This window comes from Anopheles coustani, chromosome 2 (genome assembly GCF_943734705.1).
Source record: "Anopheles coustani chromosome 2, idAnoCousDA_361_x.2, whole genome shotgun sequence".
Lineage (NCBI taxonomy): Eukaryota > Metazoa > Arthropoda > Insecta > Diptera > Culicidae > Anopheles > Anopheles coustani.
In genome coordinates this window covers 16,574,442-16,601,184 of record NC_071289.1, presented here as the reverse complement: position 1 = coordinate 16,601,184, position 26,743 = coordinate 16,574,442, and the positions used below count along the sequence as shown (strand labels likewise).

Here is a 26,743-nt window from a genome sequence, read left to right as displayed (position 1 = left end):
AGGTATTAGCTGAAGTGGAACAGTAGTTTTCCTCCCCCGGTAAGTCAATCAGTTGCATTGAGTTTCACTACTTCTGCTGCTGCTCCTCTACCCGCCGTCCTCCGCGGGGCTAGAAGGTGTAACAAAAAGGACTCGATGGCGATCAGTCTAGGATCGCTAACTTTTTGTTAAGCATATCGGTGAGGGAGTAGCCGCCGGCGTTAGTTGAGGCAAACCGTTTGGTGTAAGCCTATCGCGCGTGATGGTTGTATCGTGGGAAGGAACCGCGATTGAAAGGAGGACAGGAGGAGTACGAGAAGAGAACGGAGTCAAAGGAATATCAACACGTAAAATTTCATTTCTTAAAAACAATCCTAGCTTTGTCTTGCTTAAAAACTACACTCTCTTTACAGGCAATGCACTGCTTTCTTGTTTGCATAAGGAGCTGTTGCTGCCCCAAACACTGCATATGCATTCTAGCGGGAGAGTTGTCTGAGTACCAGGAGTCCATCTTTTGCCAGACGCAGGTTTATATTGTTTGGCATACACTCCCGTGCGAGCATCTTCGTATTACCACAAATGCCCACATTGAATCTATTCCCTCAATCAAGCTGATTTGAGAAGGCATAACACAGAGAACGAAAGATCAGTTGGGTTTCGTCGGGTATTAGATGTTAAAATCCAAAGATATGATAAAAAATGTAATCATAATTTTTAAGGTAGCATGGAAGCTATTTCTAAACCATTTACATTTGACATCGCACCGGTAAACCCTCAATGTGTTGTCATGTACGGATCTGCCAGCGGATCGTTCGAAAGAAAGAGCCCGATCTCTCAACCGGAGTCGACAGTGGAGGGCTGAGGTGGTGGTTGTGGAACAGGACAAAAAAAAACAAAATTCACTACTTACTGCACAAAAGAGATAAAACAAAAAAAAACACTAGCGAATTAATAGTATTAAAAGGGATGCAAAATACTACACAGAACGACAGTCGAACATAAATATATAAACTCCGAGGAGGGGGGCCATAAGTAAAATTGCTACGATCACACTTTGCTGTAGTTGTACCCTTCAACACGCAATGCTGGGGTGTGTATGGGCCACACCGTTTGTCTGTTTGTTTGTTTGTTTTATTATGAGCTTTGACAAATTCAACTCGGAGGAGCAAGTTACGCATAGTTTCCGTTTCATATTGATATCTTGTGGGCAATGTTTCATTGTTCACATTATTCCAGCTGAGTTCATGAATCCCCGCTTTCATTCTTGCCAAAGCAACTTATAATTGCGGTACAATAAACGATTTTTAAAAAAACACACACACATCTTGTTCCGCTTTAACAAGGAAGATAACTACAAAAATGAAGGGGGCAATCTGACGAGAGAGCACGGCTCCCATCCGCCTCCCAGAGTATATGTTGAACACTTACGGAAAATCGTGTCAATCATCTTAGTTTTTCACTTTTTGCTGGATAATTTTACAGAGGATAATGAAAACGGCCAGCATGTACAGCAAATCGTATTAGAAGCTTTCTCTTTCAATGCATTCCCTTCCTGGCCCAAAAGATAACCTACCAGAACATCACTTGTTCTTATTACCGTACGTACTATCATCCACCGAATTCAGCAAATCGCCCTTCTACATGCGTGTCCATAAATTTTCTTGAGAGACAATTAAAGACCAGTGCTCTTTCATGTCCAGAAAATTTAGATTTGTTTCCATTTGGGTGTCCCAATGCATGCCTTGTTAGCCTAATCCTTAGCCAGGTGAAAGAAAAACACACCGGTACAGGTAGGCGGCACAAAAAATATGCTGTCCCGTCCACGACACGTCCCTTCCGTTGTCATCGGACGGGGGGGTTTGGCATGAGATTGTAACCAATATGCGTTTCCATGCGTGCTTATTATCGTTAGTACTGCTGCGAAATATATCTCTCTATGAATATATCTATAATCTGTCCCATTACAACATGATCTCTTGTTGCTCACACGACGATCCCCTGGTTGTTTAAGCTAGATACACATAGATTTTCCTATCCTCGGGCGTACGGGCAAGATATTCCCGCTCGATTAAGCCCTCTATTCTCTTCTTGATGATCACCGGCGACGGCAGGAATCGGCTTTTCAGCTGCGTAGTCACATCCGACACGAGCAGGTTGTGCTGTAAAAGAAGTGCCATTTATATAGTGGCTGCAAACAGTGTTCCCACAGCCCGCGTCACTGCGAAAGGCTACTTACTGGCATTCTCTTCCGAGCTTTCATAATGCGCACAATTGCCGCTTCTATTTCGTGTTTGCGATCTTCGTCCACCTTGCTTCGAGTTTCCTTACGCTCGGGCTCTGATTCACCCTTGGCGGCGACCGTTTGAATTTTCACCCTAATTTTCACAAAAAAAAAAAGATTAATTTTTTATATATTTGGGTGGTGGGAAATGGGGATGGAAGGAATAACAAAAAGAATTCCAACATAAACACGTACTTGTGGAACTTGGACACGAATGCATCGTTCACGTAGAACTCGTCGGTCGATACGATGTCCTTGGACGTTTTCGGCGTCCGAACGAGAAGCCGCTGCTGCTGTTTGCCCATCGACAGCGACTGGAGTGCGCGGATCAGATCTTTGCTGGGGATGTCCGTTTCCTGCTGGATGTCCTCGTACGTCATCCGCTCGCGGTTGTTGAACAGCATTAGGACGCACATCTAAAGAAAGAAGAGTGAGTTGAGAGCAGATGTACGCAGCAATGTAATGTAAACCATCCAACAATATTTCCGGGACACCAACCTGATAGGTGGAAAGCTGAAGCACGTGTCGCTTCGGAGCGTCCTGCGTGGCCGATGAACCAGTCGGGGCACTGCTAGTGCCGGAAGATGGCGCTGTGCTACTGCAGTTTCCTTCGCCCTTCTCCTTTTCCGCCTTCACGCCGTAGAATTCAGCATTCATATAGACCGTGCCTACAATCGAATGGGTAAAGCCGAACGACATGAAAGTTAAACTACAATCTTTTCCCCACATGGGGTGCATTTTTCTCTAGCGAATCTTTACCGAGTTGTGGCTGCAGGGTTAATTGCCGCCCGGAGTGTTTCGCCAGATAGAAACGCTTGAACGTTTCGAAGGCTTTCCGTGGTGCTAGCGGGATGTTACAGTTCGGTGTCACGGACTAGGGCATTCCGAGAACATTAATTAACAAAAAAGGAAGACGAAACATAAAAAGATCATTTTTGCAATCTGGCGCACTATAACCATAGCGTTCACGCAGCATCTCTCACCTGTGTCGGCCAGAAACCGGTGGTAAGAATCCGAACCGTCAACTCGACACCCTCCAGTGCCGAGTTGTCGTTGTTGATGTGATTCTTAAACTCTTCCATCACCGTATTCGAGACGGACATATCTTTGAACATCCCTTCCAATTTTGAGGTAAATTGACAACCGCATTCAGTCTTCAACGTAACAAACCAGATCGATTAAAAAGGAAACGGGAAAAATAATCACACGATAAGAGAGAGAGGGAGAAAAATAAGTTTTATGTATATTTCACGCAGTCAAATGCAGGATAATGTATGTAATAAATGCAAATAAGGTACTAAATGTGTTCGCAAAAGGTCAATAAATGCAAATGCAAATGGAATAATGAATAAAAATGCATGTAGAATAATAAATGTAATTGTAAGTAAACTCCACACCCACGCAGCGCCCGACTTTGCACTCATACCTTTAATTTTGATATCATGTTCTTTTCGGAATCATCGCTGACCGACTTGTTCAATAGCAGACGCTTGGCCAGATGGGCCTTGTAGTAGCGTTCGAACACGTCCTTTTCTTGCAAGTATCTGAATAGGACCATCGTTTTGTCCAGAATGGTCTCAATCTCCTGCTCCGACATCTAAAAAGAACAGGTAACCATTAGAGTCTACGTTTACATTCATGCGGTGGCCGATCGTTGTCCTACCCCCTTGCAGCCCTTCTTCAGCTTGTCGTCGATGAACAGCGACAAGTACTCGGGCGACTTGCTGTTGAGGTTGAGGAAATGCTCAAAGTCGGACGATATCATGTTCTTGAATGTTTTGTCGTTGTTGAACGAGTGAATCAGGAAGTGATCGGAGCGGTCCTTCAGGTCTAGCAGGTTCTGCACGAACGTGATCGGGTTGGTGCTACCATTTTCCTCCTCCTTCACCAGATCGCGGCCGAGCGAGCGAAGGTTCTGCGACACGCAGTCGGCGATCGTCTTCAGGCCGCCGCTGACGCGCGAGAACAGCTTGTGCATGCAGGCCAGATCCTCGGTCTTGGTGTTCTGCAGCATGTACACCACGCCCGAGTTCTCCATCTCGACGATCGTGCGCATGTGCTTCTTGATCAGCTCGTCCTCCACCACCTCCACGATGCGGCTCTCGGTGCTCTCGTCCAGGTACAGCTTGGCCCGCTCGGCCTCCTCGGTGATGCGCGCCTCCACCCGCCGGATGTACACGCTTGCACTGTTCTCGCCGAGGAACTTCTGCGACTCGAGCTTGTAGAACGCGGCCGACTGGGTCAGGAACGGGCGCTCGAAGTCCTCCTCGTACACCCAGCGCTGGTTGATACCGAGCACCATCAGCATCTGGCACGCGTTCTTGATCGCGATGTGGTCGATCGCTTCTCCCTTCCGCTCGCACATCACCATGTTGAGCAGTGTTTCGCGCATGTGGTCTCGGATGCGAGGATAACGCACGACCTGTAGTGGAAAAGGAAAGAAAGGGAAATCGGACGTCACAAAACCCATCCCAGTAGCCTGGCAACCTCTCCAATAGCTACCTGATCCCGGAAAATGTTTAGCCCAAGATTGTACACGTTATCGACGTCGTTCTGCTGCACGTAGACGCGATCCATGTACATCAGGATGTCGCGAATCATCACCATCGACGTCTGGTGGTCATTCCAGCACTGGTTCAGTGTCTGCAAGAAGTTGCAGTTGAAGCTGCGCAGCACCTCCTCGCGCACCTTCGTTTCCAGGTGATGCGTCACGACCTCCTTCAGTCCGCTGTACAGCCGCTCGCCGTGCTTATGCAGGACCATTGTGTACGCATTACGATACAGCTCCTCGAACGACAGCCCGGAGTTGTTCTTCTTCTGGATCTCCTGGATGGCGTTCTTCAGCAGAGACCATATCGACTCGACGTACTTCTCGTCCATCGTCATCTGGGGAGGCAGACAGAAAATAAAAATCAAGGATAAAAAGTTTACGATTGCGCACAGCGAACAGTTTACGGAATCATAAAGCGAGTTAATTCCGCGGAAGGATGATTTACGGTTCGCTTGATGCATGGCAGCAGAGTCAGCGTTTGATGTTCGCGCTCCACCTTCCGCCGCCATTGGAATCGAAACATTTCGCTTTCGATCGCTGAGCAGAACCAGCAAGCAGCACTTCACACTTCTTCCTGCCCCCCACAGAGCGAACATCCGGATGTTACAAGGATTTTGACGAGTTAAATTTTCTTTTTCCACTGCTTGAAATGGTGACAAAACAACAGAAAAAAAAACACACAATACACCAAAGATGGCACACTGTTTTGCACGTTTCCGAGGTTGCCAAAAAGTTACACCACTGTACCTTCTTTACTTTATAAATTTACTTTGATATTGAAAATGCTCAAAAAACGATACCAAAATCAGAAAGCACGACACTACTAGTAGGCAAATTTCTTAAACGGAAAACGAAACTCCTCTGGGCTCTGGGAAAGACCGTCGTTCGTCTTCGAGAGCGGCAGAGAGAAGAACCTCCAAGAAGGCCGTTAAAGATCTTTTCCATTTCAAGCAAAGGACTCTTGGATCGGATGTGAACCAGTTTTGTAGCTGATCGAAATTATAGAAAAAAAAGAACAATAATAAGCACGGTTACTTACATTGGTGTACTTAAAAAGCCGCATTCTCGGTTTGAAACCCATTTTTTCTCCAACTCGAATGAGTACAATATTTTTCCCGAACGATGTTTTCTTAACCAGGAAAGAAGTGCGCGACAAGCGAAAGAAAAGCACGTTTACACTGGGCCGAAGTCTGAAAACAAATGAATGCGTGCACAAATCCTGGAGCCAGACTTAAGCTGTCAATGCGGCTCAACCACCGAGTTCACCACTTCTCATCCCCCTGCATTCTATCCCATTTTCCTTAAACGCGCAATACCGCTTCAGAGGAAAAGCAATAAAATTTCGAAGAATTCTCGACAACCAATCAGCATCCGAACCATAGCTAGTCGGCGGGAACTGATCGCTATGTACAAAGAGGAGCCTTGAGTCACACGTACGCTAAAGCTTGCACACAAACAAAACCTTTGAAAAACTGCTTAGGATACTCGCGGTAAGGACGGAAGCTGCGAGGAGCAATTTTATGCGATAACTTTATGGGAGTGTTGTGGGGGGTCCTGCGGTTTTTTTTGGTCTCGCAAAAAAACTTTCCACGCAACGAAGAAGGTCTTCGTAATTGACAAGAGCATCACTTTTAGAGAATTCCCCATGCCTATAAACATAGCAGTCTTCAAAATTTCCACAACTTGTAAATGGTCTTATGTACTTCTCAGAAACGAACCGTCTCAGGGTATCTCCGTATTACATTAAGGTATGAAAGAGACAACATAATTGGTGAACTAGTATATGAATGAGCTGAACAATCGTCTCGTTTAATACGCTATTTCGAATATGATCGAAACAGAGGAAAATGCATAGTTTAGCTCAGGGGTGTCAAACTAAATAAAACGTTACGAACAGACCGGGCTATTGCATGTACATTGTTTTACTTCTGTTGAACTTTATATTTTAACTTTATTCAATTCCCTGCCTTATAAACTAGAAATGCTACATTCTTCCGAAGGGTTAATGTTGTTATTTAAATAGTTTTGGAAAAGGAGAACTCTGCTTATCTTTTCCGTGATTTTATTTTTGATCATCATCTTTTTTTACAAAAGAAATGATTTGTTTAGTGAAGCAGGGCCATATTTTCTGCATACAAAAATAACAAATAGAATAAAAATTAAGAGAATTGCTTCATTTGAAGTCGAAAAAATCTTCAATTCGACAAGACAAAAAACATTTCATATACAAAGTGAAAAATAAATAAATTTAGAAACAAATTCTTATTCTTTAATTCTATTCAGTAAAACGCAATCAATTTATTTTTAGTTGAAACTCGGAGCTTGAACATTTGAGATTCGACTAGACATTACTTGAGTATGATTTGTGTTTCAATCTAGAATCTTCACATCGCAGTTTCATATGCGATCCTGAGATTCTGGCTAGCAAAACGCCGTGTTGACATCCCTGGTATTCGTCAAGTGATCAATAAATGATCCTATTGTGGCAAGCGTTTAAGAGCCAAACATCAAAACAGCACGTCAAGTGAAACTTCGAGCATGTGGGAACGATTATCGACCCGAGAGAAAGGTCCGGCACCGAACCGGATTGTTCTCACCTCCCCTGAAGTGCGTAAGTGTCGCACTGATTGTGCTCGAGTGGCCCTTTTCCTTTACCCCGCGCACGTACCGCAGGGACGATATCATCCCGATCATGCGGCGCCGATGGTGTCGAGAAACGCAAGAAAGAAAAAGGGAAAAATTGGTACAGTCATTAAATTCCAAGCACTGACTTCCGCTACGCAGCGTAACCAACCACCCAATTCGTCGTGTGACATAAATTATAGAAAAAATGACGACGTTTAGAACACCCCCGTCCCCGCTGGATCGCGATCGATCTGTACACGCGGCCCTAACTCGAGATGTTTATTTAAATACGGCACATACAACAAAACAGAGCAGTGCATTTTGGGTAAGCATGGACCGATTTAATCCATGCAATGAGAAAGAAGAATAATTCCTTACTGTTCTGTGCACGAGAGGCAATAATGATAAAAAAATGAGAATTCAGTAGAACTATCCGACTGTTGGAAACGATCTAACCACAGAAGACTCATTGTCAAAGGCAAACGAAGGTAATAAAGAGAGAAAATTGGACCTTTGGATTTGATTTTACTAGGATGTTTAGTTCTCTTAGCACAAGTAATTATTTTGCAAGTAATCTCACAAGAAAACCCCAACATGAATGAAAAGACACCGAAAGTATTCGTGTTGTTACCATTAAGTACATGAAGTAATCTCAATTTATATTACGCTTATTGCAAGTTCAAGGTGATTTTGAACATCGATTAATTACTTCTAAAACTATTGTTCTCGAGTTGGTCGTGTCCTCCGAGTTAGTTGATGATTTTTTTTTTTTTGCCAAACGAGATACAATACGTTTCTGAAATTGATCCACACTCCAACCTTTAGATTCAGAACAGGACTTCCAAATATCATATGGGACAGTAATGGAGCACTTCTTAATTGACGAGATGTGATAGTTCTAAACCATGGTATATAAAATCATCTTTCTTAGATTAGACGGAACGTTCATTCTTTTTCATTCGATTTACACTTTATGATACAGTGCATTGCCTTCAACAACAATGATCTAGCAATGTTCCTGATGATTTTCCAAATTAAAGTCTGTTTTCGAAGGTAAAACTTTCATTCTTGTTTTATCCTCGACAAAAATACGAACTAATGAGAAAGAAGTTGGGTTAAATAAAGATAACAAACAAAAACTTACCGGAAAGGCACGGATCCTCATTTTGCCCTCCTTCTTCTGTGTGGATACGCGATTCATTTTGACCGCTGGCTCTCGAACCGATAAGCACCGCAATCTACTTTCTGAACTTAAGTATCTAGAGAATTCTGCGCTCCACCGATTGTTTTGTAGTTGATCGTGATGTTTTCCGTGGCACTTTACCCCGTGTTTACCTTGCTACTCGATATCATAAAATGGATGCGAATGGGCCATACGTCGTATCCTTGCGTAGACCTTCTCTTAGCAATGTCGAGCCAACAGGTGAATCACAACAAATGCAAAACAATAACACACAATCCAATCGCTGGAAAGCATGGAGATCGCTACGGTGTACCACTTCTACCACACACACACACGGCTGAGGATTCTGATAGAATCTCAATACACAGTGATCACTGACTGCACATGGACTTTAATCGGTGGATTAAAAATACAAAGCTGCCTCGATTTAACAGGATTGATCGCAGGACATATTGATAGCACTTCACTTCAACACCGGTATCGTCATGGGAAAACGATACAGACTGCTTCGATAACAACACTTTTTCATGGACACTTTTCACCTCAAAACACTTGGGGTTTCGCACTGCATGGCTAAGGATGCGATCGGTGTGGGCCTTGGTTTAGCAAAATTCTTTTACACACCTCAAAATAATCCCACACTTTGAGCGGTCGCGAGCTGCTACCACTGTCGAGCCTGCGGTTGGTTTTCTGCTACGTGTGTGTTGCTTTACTATCATGAAATAACTCCTTTAGAATCACCTACTCATAACGGTGACGCGATTGCCGGTCTAAACATTGCTTACCTAACGCCGACGACGCTAGATGTTGTGGTACATTTTAAAGGATGCCTTTTGATACACAAAAACATCACCTCCTTGTCGATGGCGCGGTCCTCACACACAAAGGTTTTCTCACTTGAGCACACGCGCGCACGCACGCACGCATCCGCCTTACGGGGAGAAGGGTGGGTTTGGGAGGACAATGTTCCCCCAAGCAACCTTTTTGGCCTTCTTCGACAAGCCTGACAGGATTTCGATGCTGGTTTGTTAGAATCCACGGTTTACACGGTATGTTTTGCTTTAAACACTGATCCGAAAGATGTTCTTCCAAGTTATCCAAATGTCCATAATTTTCCACCGTTGAAAGGAGTGATTAAACAATCCTATTTGTACTGATCGACTCCTAAAAGAGATAAAAACAATATTTTCAACAAATCCTTTAACCAACCTATAGATAATCAATAAGCAATTCAACAGAACGAAGATAAAGTAGGCGTAATCCAAGTTACATAGAACGTCATTCGGTGCATCACCTTGTTTTCTTTGTGGAAAATTCACAAAGCACAGGCCAACGGCAATGAAAGAAATGGGATTTTTAACCGGAGATTTTATTTACGGCCGCGAATCGTGGCCCGGCCAGATGACAGCATCGGGGAACGGGATGTCTCTTGCTCGTGTTGACGTTCATCTTCTTTCTTCTATCGTCCGGGTAACAAAAGGCGTACCATGCTGGCTGGCAAGAAAGAAGAATTTCTAATGAATCAGATACATCTCCGGGAGGTGTAGTTCCACGCGAACAAGGGTGGCAAAAGGGAGTGAATGTTCCGGGCCGTGCAAAATCGATGGACACACAACACTGCCGTAAGTTTGCGACCGGAACTGCCCCGTTGTTTCGGCTGTAATAATCTTCACTTCCCCGCTCCCCGCGGGGGCCCAGCAGCTATCAAGTACCATCGCCATCGGCGCACAACAAAAAGGAAAAGGGGCAAAAAACATGTGTGTACCCCCCCCCCCCCCCCCCCCCCATCCAAGCCGTTCACTGTGTAAGTGTGGTCATCCTCGTGAACTACACACGGAAACATTTGAGCTGTATTTTAACAGCATCCTCGAAAATCAAATAAATTTACAAAAACCACCCTTTGATGTGTTCCACCGAGAGTGTTCGCCTTTGCCGATTCAATCAAAACCCAATTCCCACAGCAAACCTCGCACCCAACATTGCAAGAGACACCTTTTCCGTGAGTCTTTTCGTCATCGGCCAATTTTTTCGCTGCTGCTAGGTGTGCACACGAGCGACCAATAAGCAGTAGCTTGTTTTTTTTTGTCTCATTGATCAGATCGGTAGGAGTTGCAAATCATCGCCATTTTCTTCCCAGATTTTCCTCGCCAAGCACTGCACGGGCAGGAGAGGTGTTGAAGGAAAGATGTACACAATCGGTTCCATTTTCAATTCATTACACTTGCGGGGCTCGACCATTCTACGCTCAAGAGGGACACACATCGGAATGCTCGTCCCTATTTTCCGTCTGTTTTACACTTTGTATCCAACGCAGCAGTTTCTGGTGTCCGCAAATTAAGCACATCGAAAGCTGTGTGCTACAATTAGGTAAGTTTTAATGCACCTCCTCGTTTGCCATTGCAAGGTATCAAAGGAAAGTAACCATTTGGGTTAAAAAAATGTTTCCACTTTTCACGGCTAGCGGATTCACACACTTCTACGTCAGGGTGCGCTAGCTGCTGCTGGCGGCGCTTCCATTCACTTCTGCTTCGCGAAACAATCCATTTTCCGTCGGCACACGAGCCTTGTCCGCACAATTTTACACTTCCAGCAGGATACCGAAAACCATACCGTCATCGTAACTCCTGCTGCTCGCACAACAGATACCTTTTTCTATTTGGAAACAAATATTAAAAGAAAACGAGATCAGAAATGTCTCTCTTCCGATACATGGGATCTGAGGACTTCTTCTTTTTCGGACGTTTTGGATTAGAAATAGTTTGACATGTCGCCACTGCTTTGTTTTGCGAGCGATCAGGTTGAGGCTCTCAAAACTGACTTTATGAGCATCGTGTGAGCTAGTCGAGTCATTTTGTTTGCATGAAATTTTTAAACATATAAAAATCGACAAATCTGTTTCATCTCGAGAAACCTTGCAATTTTTACAAAGAAACAACAAATAAAATTACCTTTTGGATATTTTTGTCTTGTTTCTTGGGCTGTTGCGAAAATGGAAGAAGCATTGAACAAGCAATAAGGATGAAATGTACGAAATCTATACTCTGCTTTTCTTGCTATTTTAGCAACGGAATGATTTATTAATATGAATTAAATATTCTTACAGTGAAACGATAGAGAGTGACACAATATTGACTTTCAGTTTTAATAATTATGTATCATCAAACGGTACACACGCCCCCCATAGGTCTTTCGGATTTTGCATGTTTATCTCCAACTCGTTACAATCTATTTTATGAATAAGCAATCGTTTAAATACTAGCAACACCGCCCTTCTCTACCTGATCCAACAGCGACTGTAGATTCGTATCGAACAATTCACAGCGGATAGGCATTTCCAGGGAATAGAATGGATTTTTCAGCACGTAATCTGCGTACAGTTCGTAGATACGCTTCAGCAGAACATCTACACCGGCCTGCAGGTTTTCAGCAAAAATCATAAACTTAACACCCGTTAGAGTCTGAAAGCAGTGCAGTTTGAACGTGTCCGCTTCAAGGATCTCGATACCGCTACTTTTCGGCTCAGGGCTCAGTTGGCTGGCGATCGCAAATAGTGGATAGAACATACTGGCCAAAAAGATTTTTTCATTCGTTGTCATTTTCGGTCGACTGAACTTCAAGGTTAGTGGGTAGTTGTCCTTGTTTTCAATCAGTTCCTTTACGTCACGCCCATCCTCCAGTGTGCTCCCATTGACCAGGATACCGTTCACGCTGATCAAATGATGTCCAACTGCAAGCAGGAAAATAAGGCGGATGTGGTTATCATTCTACACTAAACACGTTTTCAGGGTCAGCCTTGTATCTACCATTGATGCCGTCTCGTTGGCCGAAAGCTACTGAAATCCGTTTTGGTTCATACTCGAGATTGATGTCCAAAGGGTAGCTGAATGTTTTCTCGGTTTCTATCTTCGGTAGATTGTGATCTAGGTTGAAAATCAACCCACCAGATTTGTTAACTATGTACACGCCGTAAATAACCATCCCGGATGTGTTGCTGCGGTCCTGCTTCGAAGAGAATACTGTTTCTTTTTAATGAATATTCACAAATCTTCTCTGCATCGGTTTTGCAAGACTTGGTGTAGCAGCAGATTGAACGTAAACAAACACTCTTGTTGAAATTGCTCACTTTTGACAATCAGCTGCAAACTGAGCAACTGTCACGTTTGCAGCTGAGCAACTGTGCATATAAACTAGTGGTGGGCAGATCGAATCCCTCTAGGGATAGGGCTCTGAATAACCAATCTATATTAAGTTTTTATTTTAGTCGAATAAGTTTTTATTATCTTCGCTCAGAAAATTCAAACAATGAGAATCTTCCCAATGGCATCCTCTTGCCCGTTTTGACAAATATTCGGAAACTAACAGATTTATTCGATTTCATCCGAGAAAAGTTCCATTTATGTTGCACGACTCCTTGATGCTTTGTCCGCACTTTCAGCTTTATCGTGGAGTGGAAATGTTTGATGAAGTGATACATTTCGTTTCGTCAGCTTCGAATTCCGCTGATGAAAAATAGATTCAAACCGAATCATTTCTGAATCAAAACATGGCAAAATCGATTCCGTCTAATGGGATCCGATTCTGTAGAATCCGTCTAGGGATGGAGTCTTGGAGTCTTCCCAACACCAAGTCTGCCAACACTAGTTTGGCGGATAAACAGATGATTTGGAGGTCGTCGGTTTCGTGTCCGAGTCCTCGTACAGCTGTGTAGAAGTAGAAAGTGTTCCTCTATGAACCATTTCCTATTTTAATTAGTTAGCCTTTAAACACTCACGCGCAATTAGGTAAGCAAAGAGAGATCAGTTCTAAGTTTGCAAAGATGTTATTTCATCATCCAATGCTCGAAATTCCGCAACATTGTTGGTGTGTTGTCATCAGACGCAATTGAGAGGCAGTGCGCTGTAAACAAAAGCTGTCAAAGGGGTCTTGCGTACCCGTTCACTCGGTTGCTACGTTCGGGTTCCATCCTTCTCGTACGCGCAAGGTGTTTCGTAGCCCCCTTCATCAGTTATTACCCATCGTTTATGATTTCCATCTTCAGCAGCGTATTTTTATTTATAAACCACGTAATTCGCCAAACACGCAAAAGAAACTTATCTGCCCATCCCAACCTGGGGTGTTTGTGTAGCACAGTTCACTGTGATCTGTTGATGTTTCCCGATTAACACTTGGTGGTTCCTTTGTTTCTCCCTAACTTTCACAGCGTATAAGCAGTGCCTTTATTTTGTTAAGTGTTTGGTGTAGTTTTGTTAGATTGTAACCCTCATGGTAAGGCAGCTGTTGCACAAACAGAGTGATGGAAACATTATGGGTAAGTCGTCATTAGGGCAGATCAAGCAGGAATACCCTATGGGCAATACATCGACGGCTTTCGTATCTTCTTGCAGAGAGTAAGCACTACCGTGCTTCATGGAGTCCTGGACAGCATTAAGGGCATAACGGTGGTGTTCTATTTGGATAAGGAAGCCAATCGTAGGTACACACAAGCCAGCACAAAACCACATCTTGGCAGTGCGCCGCCCCGAACCAAGGAAAGCCTTTCAACTCAACAGCATCCATCATCAAATCAACTTGTCTCCAAGCGCATCGAGTAAGCTATTCCCAGGAGTTAAGCTCCAAGCGAACTAATTGAGCAATTTAGTTATCCAAAGTTTTTCGTTACAGCGAATCAAAGGTGCTAAAACGTGTAGTACAGTGCTCGATGCTAAATGGAGGTATTTTCCTGTTCAGCATCCTGTCCTTCGAGCACATTGTTTTACCCGGACTGCACCTGTTACTGTGGTATCTGTTTCAAAACTCAACCACCTTAACGACCGTCTGGGGTTGGATGCAACCATCTCTCTCATTGCTATTCAACTCATTCTGGGTGGCACCCCTATTTTTGCTTAGCAAAATTGTCAACAGTCTCTGGTTCCAGGATATTGCCGACTCGGCGTACAAGTTCCGCAAGGGGCGCCCGCAGTTGATACCGAGTATCAGCAAACTCATTGCCGACACGCTCATCAGCCTGCTCATACAGATCCTATTCCTGCTGCAGAGCACGCTGGTGAAGTACCTCCCGGTGCCGGTCCCGTTTGCTTGCACGGCGATCTACATGGTTCACATGAGCCTACTCTGCTCACTGTACGCGTTTGAGTACAAGTGGTTCAACATGGGATGGGAGCTGCACAAACGGCTCACTTACATCGAGCAGAATTGGCCGTACTTTCTCGGGTTCGGATTACCACTGGCCATCCTGTCCGAGCTCCCTAATTCGATCGTGATCAGTGGTTGTGTGTTTTCGGTTCTGTTCCCGCTGTTTATTATCAGCGCCAATGAAGCCACCCCGAGGGTGGATGTGTGGTAAGTGGTGCGGTTACGAATATTAAAAAAAAAATGAGAAAGTAAATAAATTTATTGTTTTCCAGCGAAACACCACTGAAACTATTCTCCATCGTGGTTGCTCTCACGAACACACTGTTTCGCGGTCGATCCAAGCAGGGCAAAGCTGCCCTTTCGCAGCCACTGACGCCCCAAAGTGGTGGGCCAAACATCCGAGGCCTAACACCTCCCCTGGCGCCTTCCAATTCATCCTTTTTACTCCAGCAGCAACAGCAACATCGGCAGCATCATCAGCATCACCATAGCCGGCACCATCATCGAACGCACCAGCGCCAACCATCACCGTCGCCCTCGGCGGCTTCCTCGTCGTTTGCCTCCTCGGCATCCGTTTTGACTGCCCAACAACATCAGCACCAAACGATACTGAACCGACCGCTCAGGCGATAGTTTCGCCTACGACGTCTTCACTGCTTCGCCCATTTCAAAACGATCTCTCTATCGCCGCGAGATCGATACAACGACATAGGTTTAAATGGAGCAAGAACAAGCGCAAACTGAACCGACAAGCGCTTAACGGCAATAGGTTACGTTTGAAAAATTCACTGATGAACCCCCGTCTTGGTCCAGAAGAGGTTTGGGGAATTTCTGTACCATTCGCTTATAAAATCAACTGGCATAGCGACCACCTTTATGATTGTGGTTACCATAGCAATTTCTTTATCGTTTAAAGTCACATGACCGAGCAGAACTTTTACCTAAATACCTAATAACTAATAGCAACTAACTTTTAACGCACGATACATACTACTAACAAACCGACTGCGCTTTTCATGTAAAGTTGTACAGATAACAAAACAGAAACATAGAACAAATATAGGGCGTAACGATTTCTATGAGTTTCTTTAAAAACAAATTCTCCAACGATAATAACGTACTTATACAAAAATAAAACTGGACTGAGATAAGTGGATATGCGATCAGGAACACGAGGTTAAGGAACAGGGTTCTCGGAAGCCGCGTTTGCTTTATTTTTTCCTTTAGAGAGAAATACGCGTGGTTCCGGGTAAGTAGGGAGAAAGATAGATGTAATATCCTTTTTGGGGGTTTCTTTGGCGATAGCGCTGCAAATTGTGTGTGCTAGCGAGAAGAAGCTTCACGGTTTCATTTCCCGGTGACAAAGTGCTGCACAATGAATGACCCAACTCACTACACGTGAATGAGTGACGTTTGCAGGAGAAGTTTCGTTCTATTGTTTCGTCGCGTCATCTAGTACGTTGGTAAGCGAACCGTTTGCTTTCAATCATTAAAAAAACGGTAACTTCCACTGCATAGCTAATTGAATAAAACGGTACAGCCTACAATGTTTTGGAATAAACATCTATATACTTTGTTTTATTGCTTATATTGTTATTAAATCGGCAGGGTTTCAGGGATGTTCGTACGTAAAGGTCTATCTGAATGCAACTAGTTGGCGCTGGGGTGATTCCAATAAAGACTGGTCTTTGCCAGTGCTCTAGGAAGCTTTGAACAAAAGTCTGCCATGTGACATACAGGTCATGGTATCAGAGACAAATATTGTAATGAAGAGTATCAGCGTGTTTGTTGTCCTTGTGACCAGAACCAGAACCAGAAAATATATCTCTCTGCTTTATGTACAATCAGCTGTAGTTTAAGCCATTAAACCGATAAGCTAAACGAGTTCCCATCCGAGTGATCGAACAATTCGTCCGGCGGTTCCTCCTTGATCTCCGGAACCGTATGGTACGAAGAGATAGTTATATGACGCAGCAGCGCATCGTAATTTAGCGTCGGATCGTTCTCCTTGTCCATGTTGGCGAAGTTTTCCTTTTTGATGCCCTTGTAGTTCGTGCACCGGCCCGAACTTGGAAAACTCTGGATTAAGCTGGAGATGGTTGGATGGGCGAGACCGAAAAACCAATCCCCCGACGGCCGGCAGTCGATCGAGCGAATGTTCAGGGCGGCATTGATGCGCTGCAGAAGCATCGCGTGGCAACTGTCGGTGCTCGGCCCGCTTATGATGTCATCCCCAGTTGCCAACGACGACGACGTTGACGATGACGATGATGGGTCGGTGGTTTCGGGTACGATTTCAAAAAGTGGCCGCTCACCATCATCCAGCACACGGCAGGTGTAAATGCAACGCTTTTCTGGATCCTTGTAATGACCGTACGGCCGGGTCACGCAGTACCCGATCGGGTAGATTGTGTACTCAGCATGGTAGGCCGGTCGATCCGGAGCGATTTCGCCAAGGTTCTGTATCGTGAAACCACCGACCACGATCGGGTACGTCGGATGACCGGATTTGTTGAGGGTAATGTTCTGCACGCTCTTCTTGGATGCCCCGGACGCACCAAGGCGCGCCTTCTTGCCCGGCTTATTACCAGCCGGACCACGCTTTCGCCCAACACGGTTGGCAGTCTTTTCGATACGACTTCCGGAAGGTAGCTCTCCGTCACCAGCCCTCGCCACACCATTCTCCGCCGTGGAACTCTCCGAACCGACATGGTTTCCATGCGCATCCTGTCCGTCGGTGGACGTGCTGGCATTAGGAGCAGTTCCATTGGTGGACGAGTTTTTGTCCCGCTTCTTGTACTGGCGTTTCGGTGGTAAACTATTCGCTATCAATTCGTTCAGCTTGCTGCACGGGCGACCGAGTTGCGTCTCCAGTTCGTTCTCGTGGTCAAGCAGCTTCTTCAGCATATACCTTCGTTCTTCGTTCCGTTGACTGATCTTCTCTTGCACCTGTGCGATGTGATCGCTCAGAGCAGCATTTTCCTACAAACAGTACAGTGGGTTAGTAAAACTGCTCAGATTGAATGTGTCCCTACCAACAGATGGTCACTGGTTCGCGCATTTACTTACAAACACCATATCTTTCATGTACCGCTTCAGCTGGCAGTATTTGCGCCGATATTTTTCATTAACATCTTCTCCGCTCCGTTGATCGCCGCCTGAATTTTGCATTTTCTTGATGGTAGACTGACCGGCGTGTGCTGCACCAACTACCTGCCGTCCACGCTGGTTCCGATCAGCTTGTTGCAGCAGACACTGTGTTTCGCGCGTAAAATGACCGCCACCAAGGATGCGCTAGAAATTGCTAGAAATGCTATGGTAATCGCCACCAAGACGCAATGAAGCCGTATACGTAATCACCGCACTACATCCGCACCATTTTCAGTCACAAATACGCTGCTGTAGCGATAAATATGCCAATCGGAATCACAAGCGAAACTTTGACGCTGACAACAGCATTTGTTTTCCTTTCATCCTAAGTAGTGTTGGCAGAATCGGGATTCGGAAGATTCGAAGATTCGATCCCTAGACGGATTCTAAAGATTCAAATCCCATCTGACCATGCGTTTACACGGACTTGCGACATTTCTGCGAGCGGGTTTTCTACGACCGATTTGTGCTCACCGGAAGTGTCAAAGTAATCAAAAGTAGCCCAAGTCGGCCATCTTGCATATCAAAAGTGTCGCAGAAACTCACGCCGGCACCGGGTCGCGGCGTTGGACGATCTGGCCAACGTGTTCGTCGCAACTTTCTGCGACATTACAAAAAGACCGTTACTCGTATGTTAAAAATGGTCATTGTCGTGGTTTGTTCGACGAGAAGGAGTTTTGATATAGTAAATGAATATACTGGCGTACTAATTCATGTTTTTAATGCGATTTTTAATTTAACTATTGAGTCAAAATGAAAGAATGTAAATAATAATTATACAGGGTTTGACAGGCCAACAAATAACTGGGGCAACATTCCTTGTAAATCGCACCTTCTTTCAAAACAGCAACAAAATTGAAGTTGTAACGCCAACGGCGTTATGTGTAAACATGAACCCATAACTAGACACGGAGAGTGTAACCGATCAGTGTCAAAAAGGAACTTATCAATGAAATGAGCGTTCTTGACACGACAGAAAATCCCTTGGTTCGGACGTTTCAAATAATACGTTACAACATTTCAAAACCCTGACCCTGATTGTTGTAGTTGGTTTTCGAGCGAAATATTACTCTTTCGAATTTACCAGTACGAAGTCCTAACCTCAATTGCATAGAGAACCTTTACATATTTTACATAATTTCATATTTTATACGTATTCCAGGTTTTGAAATGTTGATAACGTACTATTTGAACGCGGGATATTCTGCCGTGTCAAGTACGCTCATGTCATAGACAATTTCCTTTTTGACACTGATCGTTACGCTCTCCGTGGCTAGTAGAATGGATTTGAATCGAAAGATTCGAATCCCTGTAGGGATTCAGTTTCCCCACCATTAATTGAAACCTAGTAGGTTCTGTCATGCAGAATGAATTTCCTCAAAAAAGAGAACAAATATACAGGGTTTTTCAGTTGATATCATAACAGTAGCAGTATTTATTCTAACTGCAGCACATGATATTCCAACAGTACCAGTTGATTTCATAACGCAATCATGTTTATTATAACTGTGCCAGTTGAAATCAGAATCGTAGCAGTTGATATTATAAAGTTGGTATGGCAGGTCGAGCGATGTACGTAACTAACAAGTATAAACGTATATCGCATGAATGAAACGCCAAAGTGTATTTACATAGTAGGTGAATTCATCTCGCATGGATCGCTTTAATTTCATTAGAAAACGAAAGGAATTTTTAAACAAGCAGTGCTGATTAATTTTCATGTTGACTGCATGTCATTTTTTACTTATGTATTTTTGTGAGCATTTTTGTTCCAATGAGATCGAAGAGCTTCATTCGTTGTGAACTCACCTGCTATGTAGATCAACTGTGGGCTGTCATTCGTGCGATATACGTTTAAACTCGCCAGTTGCGTACTTCGCTCAAGCTGCTGTACCAGGAGGATTATAATATCAACTGCTACGATTCTGATTTCAACTGACACAGTTATAATAAACATGATTGCGTTATGAAATCAACTGGTACTGTTGGAATATCATGTGCTGCAGTTAGAATAAATACTGCTGCTGTTATGATATCAACTGAAAAACCCTGTAAAATCTGAGTCAACCAAAGTGTCAAACTTAAAAGCGGTTGAATTGCTTTGAAAAGGCAGTTGCCTAAAAAACAGTAATTGTTGCCTTTTTTTGTAATTTTATACAAATAATATTGTGAGCAGATTTGTTTATAAAATATTAAAATGGGCTTGCTCCTCATACAAGTTCCAGCTTTACGACAAAAATAATGAAAAACAATGCAAACGCATGATCGACAGTTTATTTTGTAGAAAGTATTGCATTGAAACTGCAGTTGAATCATGATTCAACAAACAGTTTGAACATGCTTCCTCAACACTCCGTAAATGGGTACAGAATGTATTAAAATCAAATAACTGGTTTGCAATATAACTGGCACGAGATAAATTATAAACACAAAACAAAACTCCACAATGGTTATTAAATCATGAATCATTCTTTTCGACGTTTATTTTATTTTAGTTTTGATTCATAAACGCTTTCTATTTTTTATTAACTTTTATATTGCTCCTGTAGAATTTCTTTCGAGATCAACACTGCCCGTAACTGTACAAAGTATAAGCATGAAAAACGCCTCGCAAATGATCGCATATTGAACCCCACTCGGCACAATCCGTCGCTGCTCGCTTTTATCATCATGTACCAGAGTTAATGGACGTGTTTAATCGTATACAAAAACACGCAAATTAACTCCTCAACATGACAAAAAAAGGGGTCCTTTTCGTGCGATGCGACGACTGCAGGCATGTTGGCTGGAAGAAAAAATAAATAAATCCACACCGCCCGTCTTTAGCGCTCGTATCGAAGATCATTCATTTAATGTCATTGTCCTTGGTTGGCTTACAATGAGGGGGTGGGAAACAGATGAATTGCGGGGATTGGAGAAAGTCCTAGTTTATCGTAATATAATAAATAAAATCAAGATGTCGTAGTCGTTGCCAACGGTCTGGCATGTGTTACCGCGTGCTCCAAGCACTTTGCTTTCACCACGCTGCCGTCGGCTGCACGGGTTCACCGATGTTACACAGTCCCGGATAAGCAGAGCTGCAACCCGTGACGCACAGCTCGCAAGGTGCTCCCTTCACATACACCGGATGGCCGCGGGCGATGGAGTTCGAGTAGTTGCACACATAGTTCTGATGCACCCAGTCGTGGCCCTGCTCGTTCTGTGTATACTGAATCATCGCACAACCGACGGCCGTTGACTTATCCATGACGATCTGTGTAAAGTGTCCAATATCATTCCTGCATTACGGTGGGAGAGATGATGCACAAAATCGGATTAGGGACAAACGTAAGGATTGCGCGATCTTCAAGCGTGCTTTGGTTGATGCGTACGGTGGATCCTGCCCCAGGAGGGGATACGAATCGATATAGTCCTGGTTGGCGTTCTTGTTCTCGGCGTACCAGCTGGACAGCAGCTCCGTCATGGTGTCGAGTGGCGTCACCTCCATGCCGTAGAACGAGTTGGCCGCTATATTCTGGCCCACCAGCGGGAACAGCTTCGTATTGCGGCAGTAGTCATGTCCGTAGATGCAGGTTTTAACATTAAACTCGGCCAGTTTCTGCAGCTCCTCGTCCCAGATCTGCAGAAGAAGTGAAGTAAAACTATGTATCCAACCTTAACCTGCCCCGAAGGGGTCCGTGCTTTCACCTACCAGCGTTGGCATGCGGGAAGCGGATGCATAGTTTGTCACCTCTCCACGTGCCACATTCGCCCTGTACACGTTGTGGAGGTCGAGAATGTAAGTTTTCACATCTTCCGTCATAGGAACGAGCTGCCGGTCAACTGGACAGTACGGTCCAAAATTCTCGCTCTTGCCACATCCTACGTGCACTAGGTTGTTTTCTAGATTGGATACAAAAACATCACTTGTGTTAAACGATTTAAAAGCTTTTCTATTGCACTGTAAATCCTATTTTCTGTTAGACACATGTTATGACGTATTTTTGGAATTCACGATTCACTTCGTTTCTGAAACTTACTGCATAACGTCGGGTCACAGTAATCCGTTTGGCCATTAATTGCACTGATAACACCCACCAATAGCACAGCACAGATAATCCCTGCAAGGAAGGATAAAAAGATGGAAAAAAATATTTTTACATTCTCCACATTTTGCGTCATCATGTTGCACTAGCAAGAAGAAAGAAAGACATTCACGTACTATGCACAGGCACTGGAGACATTTTGATATTTCACTAGGAAAACTTTTGGACCACCCAGGACTAAGCCCGATTTATTTTAACTCTTTAAGGCCCTCTATTCGGTCCCACTCTCCTGCGCTAGTCGTTGCTTATGTTCTAGGGAAACTTTGTTCTCCGTTTGACCGTATCCGGTTGGTGAACTGGCCTATTTATACTACGCACCCTCAGCCGTAATGAGAGGAGAGGGAAGTGGGGCCCAACCAAACCTAGAACACCGGGATCGGTTCTAGAGACGGCGTTTTCCCTTACGCTTCGAGATGGTGGTGGGAGTCCTATTGATTAGCTTTCCGGAATCGCAGAATTGTACCGCTGGCGATTGAGATAGGAAGATAAGAAATACGCAACTTGCAGTGCGCCGTGTTAACGCTGCGTGCCATGATGTGATGGCTGTGTTCGTAAAACGGTTTAAATTGATTTTTGTAACGTTTTTTTTCGTCCTGATAGAAAACTCTAAATAAAAAGTAGTAGACATTGTTTTTGATGTTTTGAGGAATAATTTTGATTATTTCTACACTTTCCGTAATGGAAACATGACTAATCCAAAGGGACAGTTCACGAAACTGTATATCCATGCTTCTATCACACACACACACACACACGACACGCCAGAGAACGCGGATCACTTTCCTAACCATTTTCCCATCGATGCACAATGATGGGAAATTTGATGCACCTGCCGTGTGGTGTGTAGCCATTGGCGTGTTAGCATAGATTGTAATTGCCAACTAAACGTGCTGCAGATCGATGCGATGCGCACGCGGCGCTTGTCCGGTGCGTAAACTGCAATTTTAGGCCACGCAGCATGCTTTTTCCCACTAGCCCTGTTTTAACCCTAGGCGGTGAGTAATTACGAGAACTACAAGTATCGAAATGTGCAATCCGGATGATGAAAACAGACCCTTAGCGTTTACGTCATGCTGTAAATCGAAAATTTTTATTCTAATCCAGGTACAGTTAGATCACGGCTAGATCGCCGGTGCAGCGAACGATGAACGAGTGGAAGTTACTTGAGAAAAACGGATAATTGATATTCAAGTTCCGGTTTTCTATGTCGGAAAGTCTGCGCGCTTTGAGCTTACAATCCCTCGTGCTTCATCTTCCTTTTGTTGCCAGTACTAGAAATCTATCAAAAAATTTCAAAAATGAAAGTGAAGGTACAAACCAAAGGAAGACTGAAATGCATTGTTTTAAAATAAAATCGCTACTTACTTTGTTATACAATGACAAAATTGGTAGATTTTATCATACAATTACAATCTCCAATGTCCTGGATTACAAGAAAATGCATGTTACGATATAAATTACGAGATAACGCATGATTCATTATTATGACGCACTCATCGTTAAGCTGTTAACTCTCCGCTCCATTGTTTCGATGATGCATCACCTTGCGTATGATTTTAATTTGTTATTGCTTATTAAACCACCGGATATCGAGTTGAGTGCATTTCCTACTTCCGGCTGTAAAATGTGCATGTATGCAAAGCAAAAATTTAAAATTCAAATTTCGTTTTGAAAAACGTTCAAATACGTTTATGAATTGTTTGTTTGTAAACAAACGTGACATTTCCCAGATTTATGGAATGGTAGCATTCGTCGGTTTTTTGCTAAGCAAAACATTTAACATTAAATAATGTACAATGGGCACTGAAACAAAGGTAATCGGGTATTCAAAGGCTATGAGAGTGTTATTAAGGTTTATTGGTTAATCTTTCGTTCATCTTTAAGGAAACTGAACAGAGCGTTTGTACCGTCGGAGCCTCAACAGCAATGCCACCGGATGTGATCGTGCATGATCTGTTCGAACATATTAGCAGCAATCCCCGGGTTTTCTTCAAAAACCAGCAAATAAACGATCCAGAGCTCAGTATGGTCGAAAAGGAAAACATCTTGCGGGAGGTGCTGGACAAAAGTCATTGTACTTTCCTCTCCCGTTTTGGGCCGTTCATGAAGGACGAACATTTGCGGTACTTTGAGCAGAATGAGCAAACGCTAGCCTACAGTCCGGATGAACGGTACGAGATCGATTATCATCTGGAGCGCATCCGGAAACTGCGCAACGGTGGACGGGCAACGGAGGTTCGCAATCGGCGCTACGCCGCACTGCAAAAAATGTGCAACGACGGAACGTACTTTAGCGAGCAGGAAATGATGCAACGCGAGCCACTGCTGTACGAGCAGCTGGTAGGCCAATACATGACGGAGAAGGAGAAACGGGAACGAGATGCTAGTGTTCCGGTAACACCGAGCGTTGTGAACATCATCTTCAACCAGATGGATAAAGACGAAGCGAAAGAAACACTGCAAAAGTTAGAGACGGAAGAATATCAAGAGGAGCAACAGCTAGAAGACATGGAGGAAACGATGGTCCGCTCCCGACCATCATCGCCCGGGTTTCCCAGGGCACAGTGGGGCAATTTTGATGACGAAGAAGAAACGCGTCTCGAGGCACGTCGGCACGATCGACAGAAAAGGGCAAGGCGGCGCCAGTTGGCTATTCCGCCCGCTCATCTGATTACCGCTGGTGAACGGAATCTGCTGCGAGACGAGTTCATTGGCGTCATGTACGCTCGCTTCATAGCGGGCGAAGATGAAGAGTTTGACTATTCGCGTGTGGATGATTCCCTGGAGTACGACGATTTGGATATCGTGGAACAGGATGAGCAGGAAAAATATTTCGACGAGGACGATGAAACTGAGCCGAAGGCAAGCGCGATCTATTGCGCTGATGAGGAAAGTGAGGATGATTTGGATGTATATATGAAACATTTAAACCATCATCTTCAGCAGCAGGAACGTTTTGCTCGTGAGAGCAACGAAGTTGAGGCTTGCGAATATGATTCAGATGTGTGAAGTAAAGAATAAAACAGTAACAACCTTACTTTATATGTTGGTTCTTGCAAGCTCCGAAAACAAAAGCATAGAAAACGATGTGTTGAAAATATTATACTTTTATTTGTGGTTTCCTAGTATTGTTCTTTCTTCTAGAATGTGTCGGATAAGAAATGAAATGAAACGTAAAAAATGGAAGGAATACCACAATCCACACCGATGGCATCCTACACCCGAGACCTTCCCCGAATACGGGGAAACCCTCGGCCGCGGCCTCGCAGAACCTTCCCATTTGCCGGGGGGCTTTTTGGACGGAGAGCTTCGATCCGCTCGGTGCACCCGGTGGTCGGATTCTCCTCAAAAGAGCTCGCGTACAGTTCGCTGTTGAAGTTGGAGTTAGTCAGCTCGGGCCCAATGGTCACCCAGCCTGGACGTATCGTAGAATCGCGCCCGAAGATGTGCAACCGACGCCGCCCGAGACAGAAGTGTTCGATGATGTGAAATATTTCAATCGGTTTCTCAAGGCTCCCAAACTCCGCCTCCTCGGAGATAATCAGGTCGATGTCCACGTTGGCGTGAATAAAGTCCCCATCGGTTGATCGACGCACCGTACCCTTGATGCCCATCAGGCAGTGTTCCTTCGTGCGCTGAAAGACTGCTTTCGGTTCGAGTATCTTCGAATGTCCAGGCGAATCGATGTTCGTCCGTATCCAGCAGATGTCTTCACACCGCCGAAAGCCCCACTTGCGCAAACAGTTGCGCCCCATGTCCAGGCCCTCGGAACTACCGCACCAGAGAAACACGAAGCTCCTATGGGCAGCCACCTCGCCAATGTCCAGCGCTAGGATTTCGTCCCAGGACCAAAAGTTGCGCGGTGCACCCGCTGCCACAGCTGCCCCTCCTCGGGCGTACTCCTCCAGTGGTGGTTCGATAAGAATCACGTCAAACTTTGTACCGAGCGTCTTTAGATCGAATGTCTTGAGGTCGGCTCGAAGGTACATCGGTGGGGTAGCCGTTTCGGCGATCAGCTCGTCCTTCAGGCGAATTAGTTCGCGCAGTTTCGGGTACTCCTCGAACCGGTCCGCTAGTCCAACGTCACGGATGAAGTTTTGTGGCCGCTGGCCAGTGTCTACGAAGTGCTGGCAGTAATCATTGTGCGGATTGGATGATTGAGTTCCCTGAAAAAAAAGTACAACGGAGCGCTACAGTCAAATGTGCACTTTCACCAATCTGAACCAAAAACATACCTTCAGGAAAGTGGAAGAATCACGGTAAACCATGCCCTCGGTTTGCGACTGTGTTGAAGAGCTTGCTTCCTCGTCATCGTATTTTTGCGACTTGTTGGGTGAATCTTCCGCCGTGCCGAGGACATGCTTCAGATCTTCTACGCTGGACACACCAAACTGCATGGAAGAAAGGTTGTTTTGACTATTTTTCCCCGACTATTTCTATGCCGTCCTGCGAACTTACGGTTTGTGCTAGAAGCTTTTTACGTTTCTGTGATTTCTCACGTCGAGATTTGATAACATCACTCATTATACGCTACTTATTAGAACTACAATTGGTATTCCTTTACACTAACAAACCACCACTGCCACCAGCGCGTTGTTGTACACCATAAATCAACAATCCAAACCAACTGATGCCAGCAGTGCTGCTACGAAAAGCAGCAGCTCGTTGCTTGGTGGTTTGACAGAAGCAGCTGTCAAAAGCGGACAAAAGTTCAAGCGTCGAAAAAGTTCACGGACTTGCGCAAGGGCTCCCATAAA

General features: G+C 44.5%; 7 protein-coding genes across 7 annotated transcripts; 2 read left to right on the top strand and 5 right to left on the bottom strand.

Moving 5' to 3' along the window:
• Window positions 1-1,021: 1,021 nt before the first annotated feature.
• LOC131266546 (cullin-3) lies at window positions 1,022-11,320 on the bottom strand. Its single transcript, XM_058269113.1, has 11 exons — window positions 11,230-11,320; window positions 8,581-8,775; window positions 4,763-5,146; window positions 3,924-4,682; window positions 3,687-3,857; window positions 3,244-3,414; window positions 3,020-3,134; window positions 2,759-2,928; window positions 2,456-2,676; window positions 2,216-2,354; window positions 1,022-2,138 (listed from the first exon to the last, which is right to left on the bottom strand). Exons 1-11 carry the CDS (start codon window positions 11,233-11,235, stop codon window positions 1,986-1,988), a joined length of 2,484 nt encoding a protein of 827 aa, XP_058125096.1. The 5' UTR covers window positions 11,236-11,320; the 3' UTR covers window positions 1,022-1,985.
• A 355-nt stretch (window positions 11,321-11,675) lies between these two features.
• Window positions 11,676-12,693, bottom strand: LOC131266565 (trafficking protein particle complex subunit 4). Its single transcript, XM_058269133.1, has 2 exons — window positions 12,423-12,693; window positions 11,676-12,346 (listed from the first exon to the last, which is right to left on the bottom strand). Exons 1-2 carry the CDS (start codon window positions 12,595-12,597, stop codon window positions 11,868-11,870), a joined length of 654 nt encoding a protein of 217 aa, XP_058125116.1. The 5' UTR covers window positions 12,598-12,693; the 3' UTR covers window positions 11,676-11,867.
• A 599-nt stretch (window positions 12,694-13,292) lies between these two features.
• LOC131266554 (etoposide-induced protein 2.4) lies at window positions 13,293-16,017 on the top strand. Its single transcript, XM_058269122.1, has 5 exons — window positions 13,293-13,400; window positions 13,820-13,927; window positions 14,004-14,206; window positions 14,281-14,958; window positions 15,024-16,017. The coding sequence occupies exons 2-5, from the start codon at window positions 13,913-13,915 to the stop codon at window positions 15,382-15,384; spliced, it is 1,257 nt and encodes a 418-aa protein (XP_058125105.1). The 5' UTR covers window positions 13,293-13,400; window positions 13,820-13,912; the 3' UTR covers window positions 15,385-16,017.
• A 273-nt stretch (window positions 16,018-16,290) lies between these two features.
• On the bottom strand, window positions 16,291-18,204 carry LOC131266556 (transforming growth factor beta regulator 1). The gene is made up of 2 exons (XM_058269124.1): window positions 17,821-18,204; window positions 16,291-17,733 (listed from the first exon to the last, which is right to left on the bottom strand). Exons 1-2 carry the CDS (start codon window positions 17,920-17,922, stop codon window positions 16,615-16,617), a joined length of 1,221 nt encoding a protein of 406 aa, XP_058125107.1. The 5' UTR covers window positions 17,923-18,204; the 3' UTR covers window positions 16,291-16,614.
• Window positions 18,205-20,764: 2,560 nt separating this feature from the next.
• On the bottom strand, window positions 20,765-22,208 carry LOC131266564 (antigen 5 like allergen Cul n 1-like). Its single transcript, XM_058269132.1, has 5 exons — window positions 22,103-22,208; window positions 21,921-22,001; window positions 21,593-21,783; window positions 21,273-21,520; window positions 20,765-21,179 (listed from the first exon to the last, which is right to left on the bottom strand). Exons 1-5 carry the CDS (start codon window positions 22,122-22,124, stop codon window positions 20,918-20,920), a joined length of 804 nt encoding a protein of 267 aa, XP_058125115.1. The 5' UTR covers window positions 22,125-22,208; the 3' UTR covers window positions 20,765-20,917.
• Window positions 22,209-23,717: 1,509 nt separating this feature from the next.
• LOC131266560 (coiled-coil domain-containing protein 97) lies at window positions 23,718-25,014 on the top strand. Its single transcript, XM_058269127.1, has 2 exons — window positions 23,718-23,800; window positions 23,871-25,014. Exons 1-2 carry the CDS (start codon window positions 23,783-23,785, stop codon window positions 24,993-24,995), a joined length of 1,143 nt encoding a protein of 380 aa, XP_058125110.1. The 5' UTR covers window positions 23,718-23,782; the 3' UTR covers window positions 24,996-25,014.
• A 67-nt stretch (window positions 25,015-25,081) lies between these two features.
• Window positions 25,082-26,596, bottom strand: LOC131266559 (N6-adenosine-methyltransferase non-catalytic subunit). The gene is made up of 3 exons (XM_058269126.1): window positions 26,445-26,596; window positions 26,222-26,377; window positions 25,082-26,152 (listed from the first exon to the last, which is right to left on the bottom strand). Exons 1-3 carry the CDS (start codon window positions 26,508-26,510, stop codon window positions 25,202-25,204), a joined length of 1,173 nt encoding a protein of 390 aa, XP_058125109.1. The 5' UTR covers window positions 26,511-26,596; the 3' UTR covers window positions 25,082-25,201.
• Between the last annotated feature and the right edge of the window lie 147 nt (window positions 26,597-26,743).

Coding starts and splice junctions, on each gene's coding strand:
- LOC131266554 (XM_058269122.1), top strand. Junction 14,207..14,280: donor CTTGTCTCCAAGCGCATCGA/GTAAGCTATTCC, acceptor TTTTCGTTACAG/CGAATCAAAGGTGCTAAAAC. Junction 14,959..15,023: donor ACCCCGAGGGTGGATGTGTG/GTAAGTGGTGCG, acceptor ATTGTTTTCCAG/CGAAACACCACTGAAACTAT.
- LOC131266546 (XM_058269113.1), bottom strand. Junction 4,683..4,762: donor TAAACATTTTCCGGGATCAG/GTAGCTATTGGA, acceptor TTTCCACTACAG/GTCGTGCGTTATCCTCGCAT. Junction 2,677..2,758: donor TTCAGCTTTCCACCTATCAG/GTTGGTGTCCCG, acceptor TTCTTTCTTTAG/ATGTGCGTCCTAATGCTGTT.
- LOC131266564 (XM_058269132.1), bottom strand. CDS start 22,124: ATGTCTCCAGTGCCTGTGCATA. Junction 21,521..21,592: donor CTTCCCGCATGCCAACGCTG/GTAGGTGAAAGC, acceptor CTTCTTCTGCAG/ATCTGGGACGAGGAGCTGCA. Junction 21,180..21,272: donor CTCCTGGGGCAGGATCCACC/GTACGCATCAAC, acceptor ACCGTAATGCAG/GAATGATATTGGACACTTTA.
- LOC131266565 (XM_058269133.1), bottom strand. CDS start 12,597: ATGGTTATTTACGGCGTGTACATAGTTAACAAATCTGGTGGGTTGATT. Junction 12,347..12,422: donor CCAACGAGACGGCATCAATG/GTAGATACAAGG, acceptor TCCTGCTTGCAG/TTGGACATCATTTGATCAGC.
- LOC131266556 (XM_058269124.1), bottom strand. CDS start 17,922: ATGCAAAATTCAGGCGGCGATCAACGGAGCGGAGAAGATGTTAATGAA. Junction 17,734..17,820: donor ACATGAAAGATATGGTGTTT/GTAAGTAAATGC, acceptor TACTGTTTGTAG/GAAAATGCTGCTCTGAGCGA.
- LOC131266559 (XM_058269126.1), bottom strand. CDS start 26,510: ATGAGTGATGTTATCAAATCTCGACGTGAGAAATCACAGAAACGTAAA. Junction 26,378..26,444: donor AAAAGCTTCTAGCACAAACC/GTAAGTTCGCAG, acceptor TCTTCCATGCAG/TTTGGTGTGTCCAGCGTAGA. Junction 26,153..26,221: donor ATTCTTCCACTTTCCTGAAG/GTATGTTTTTGG, acceptor CTTTTTTTTCAG/GGAACTCAATCATCCAATCC.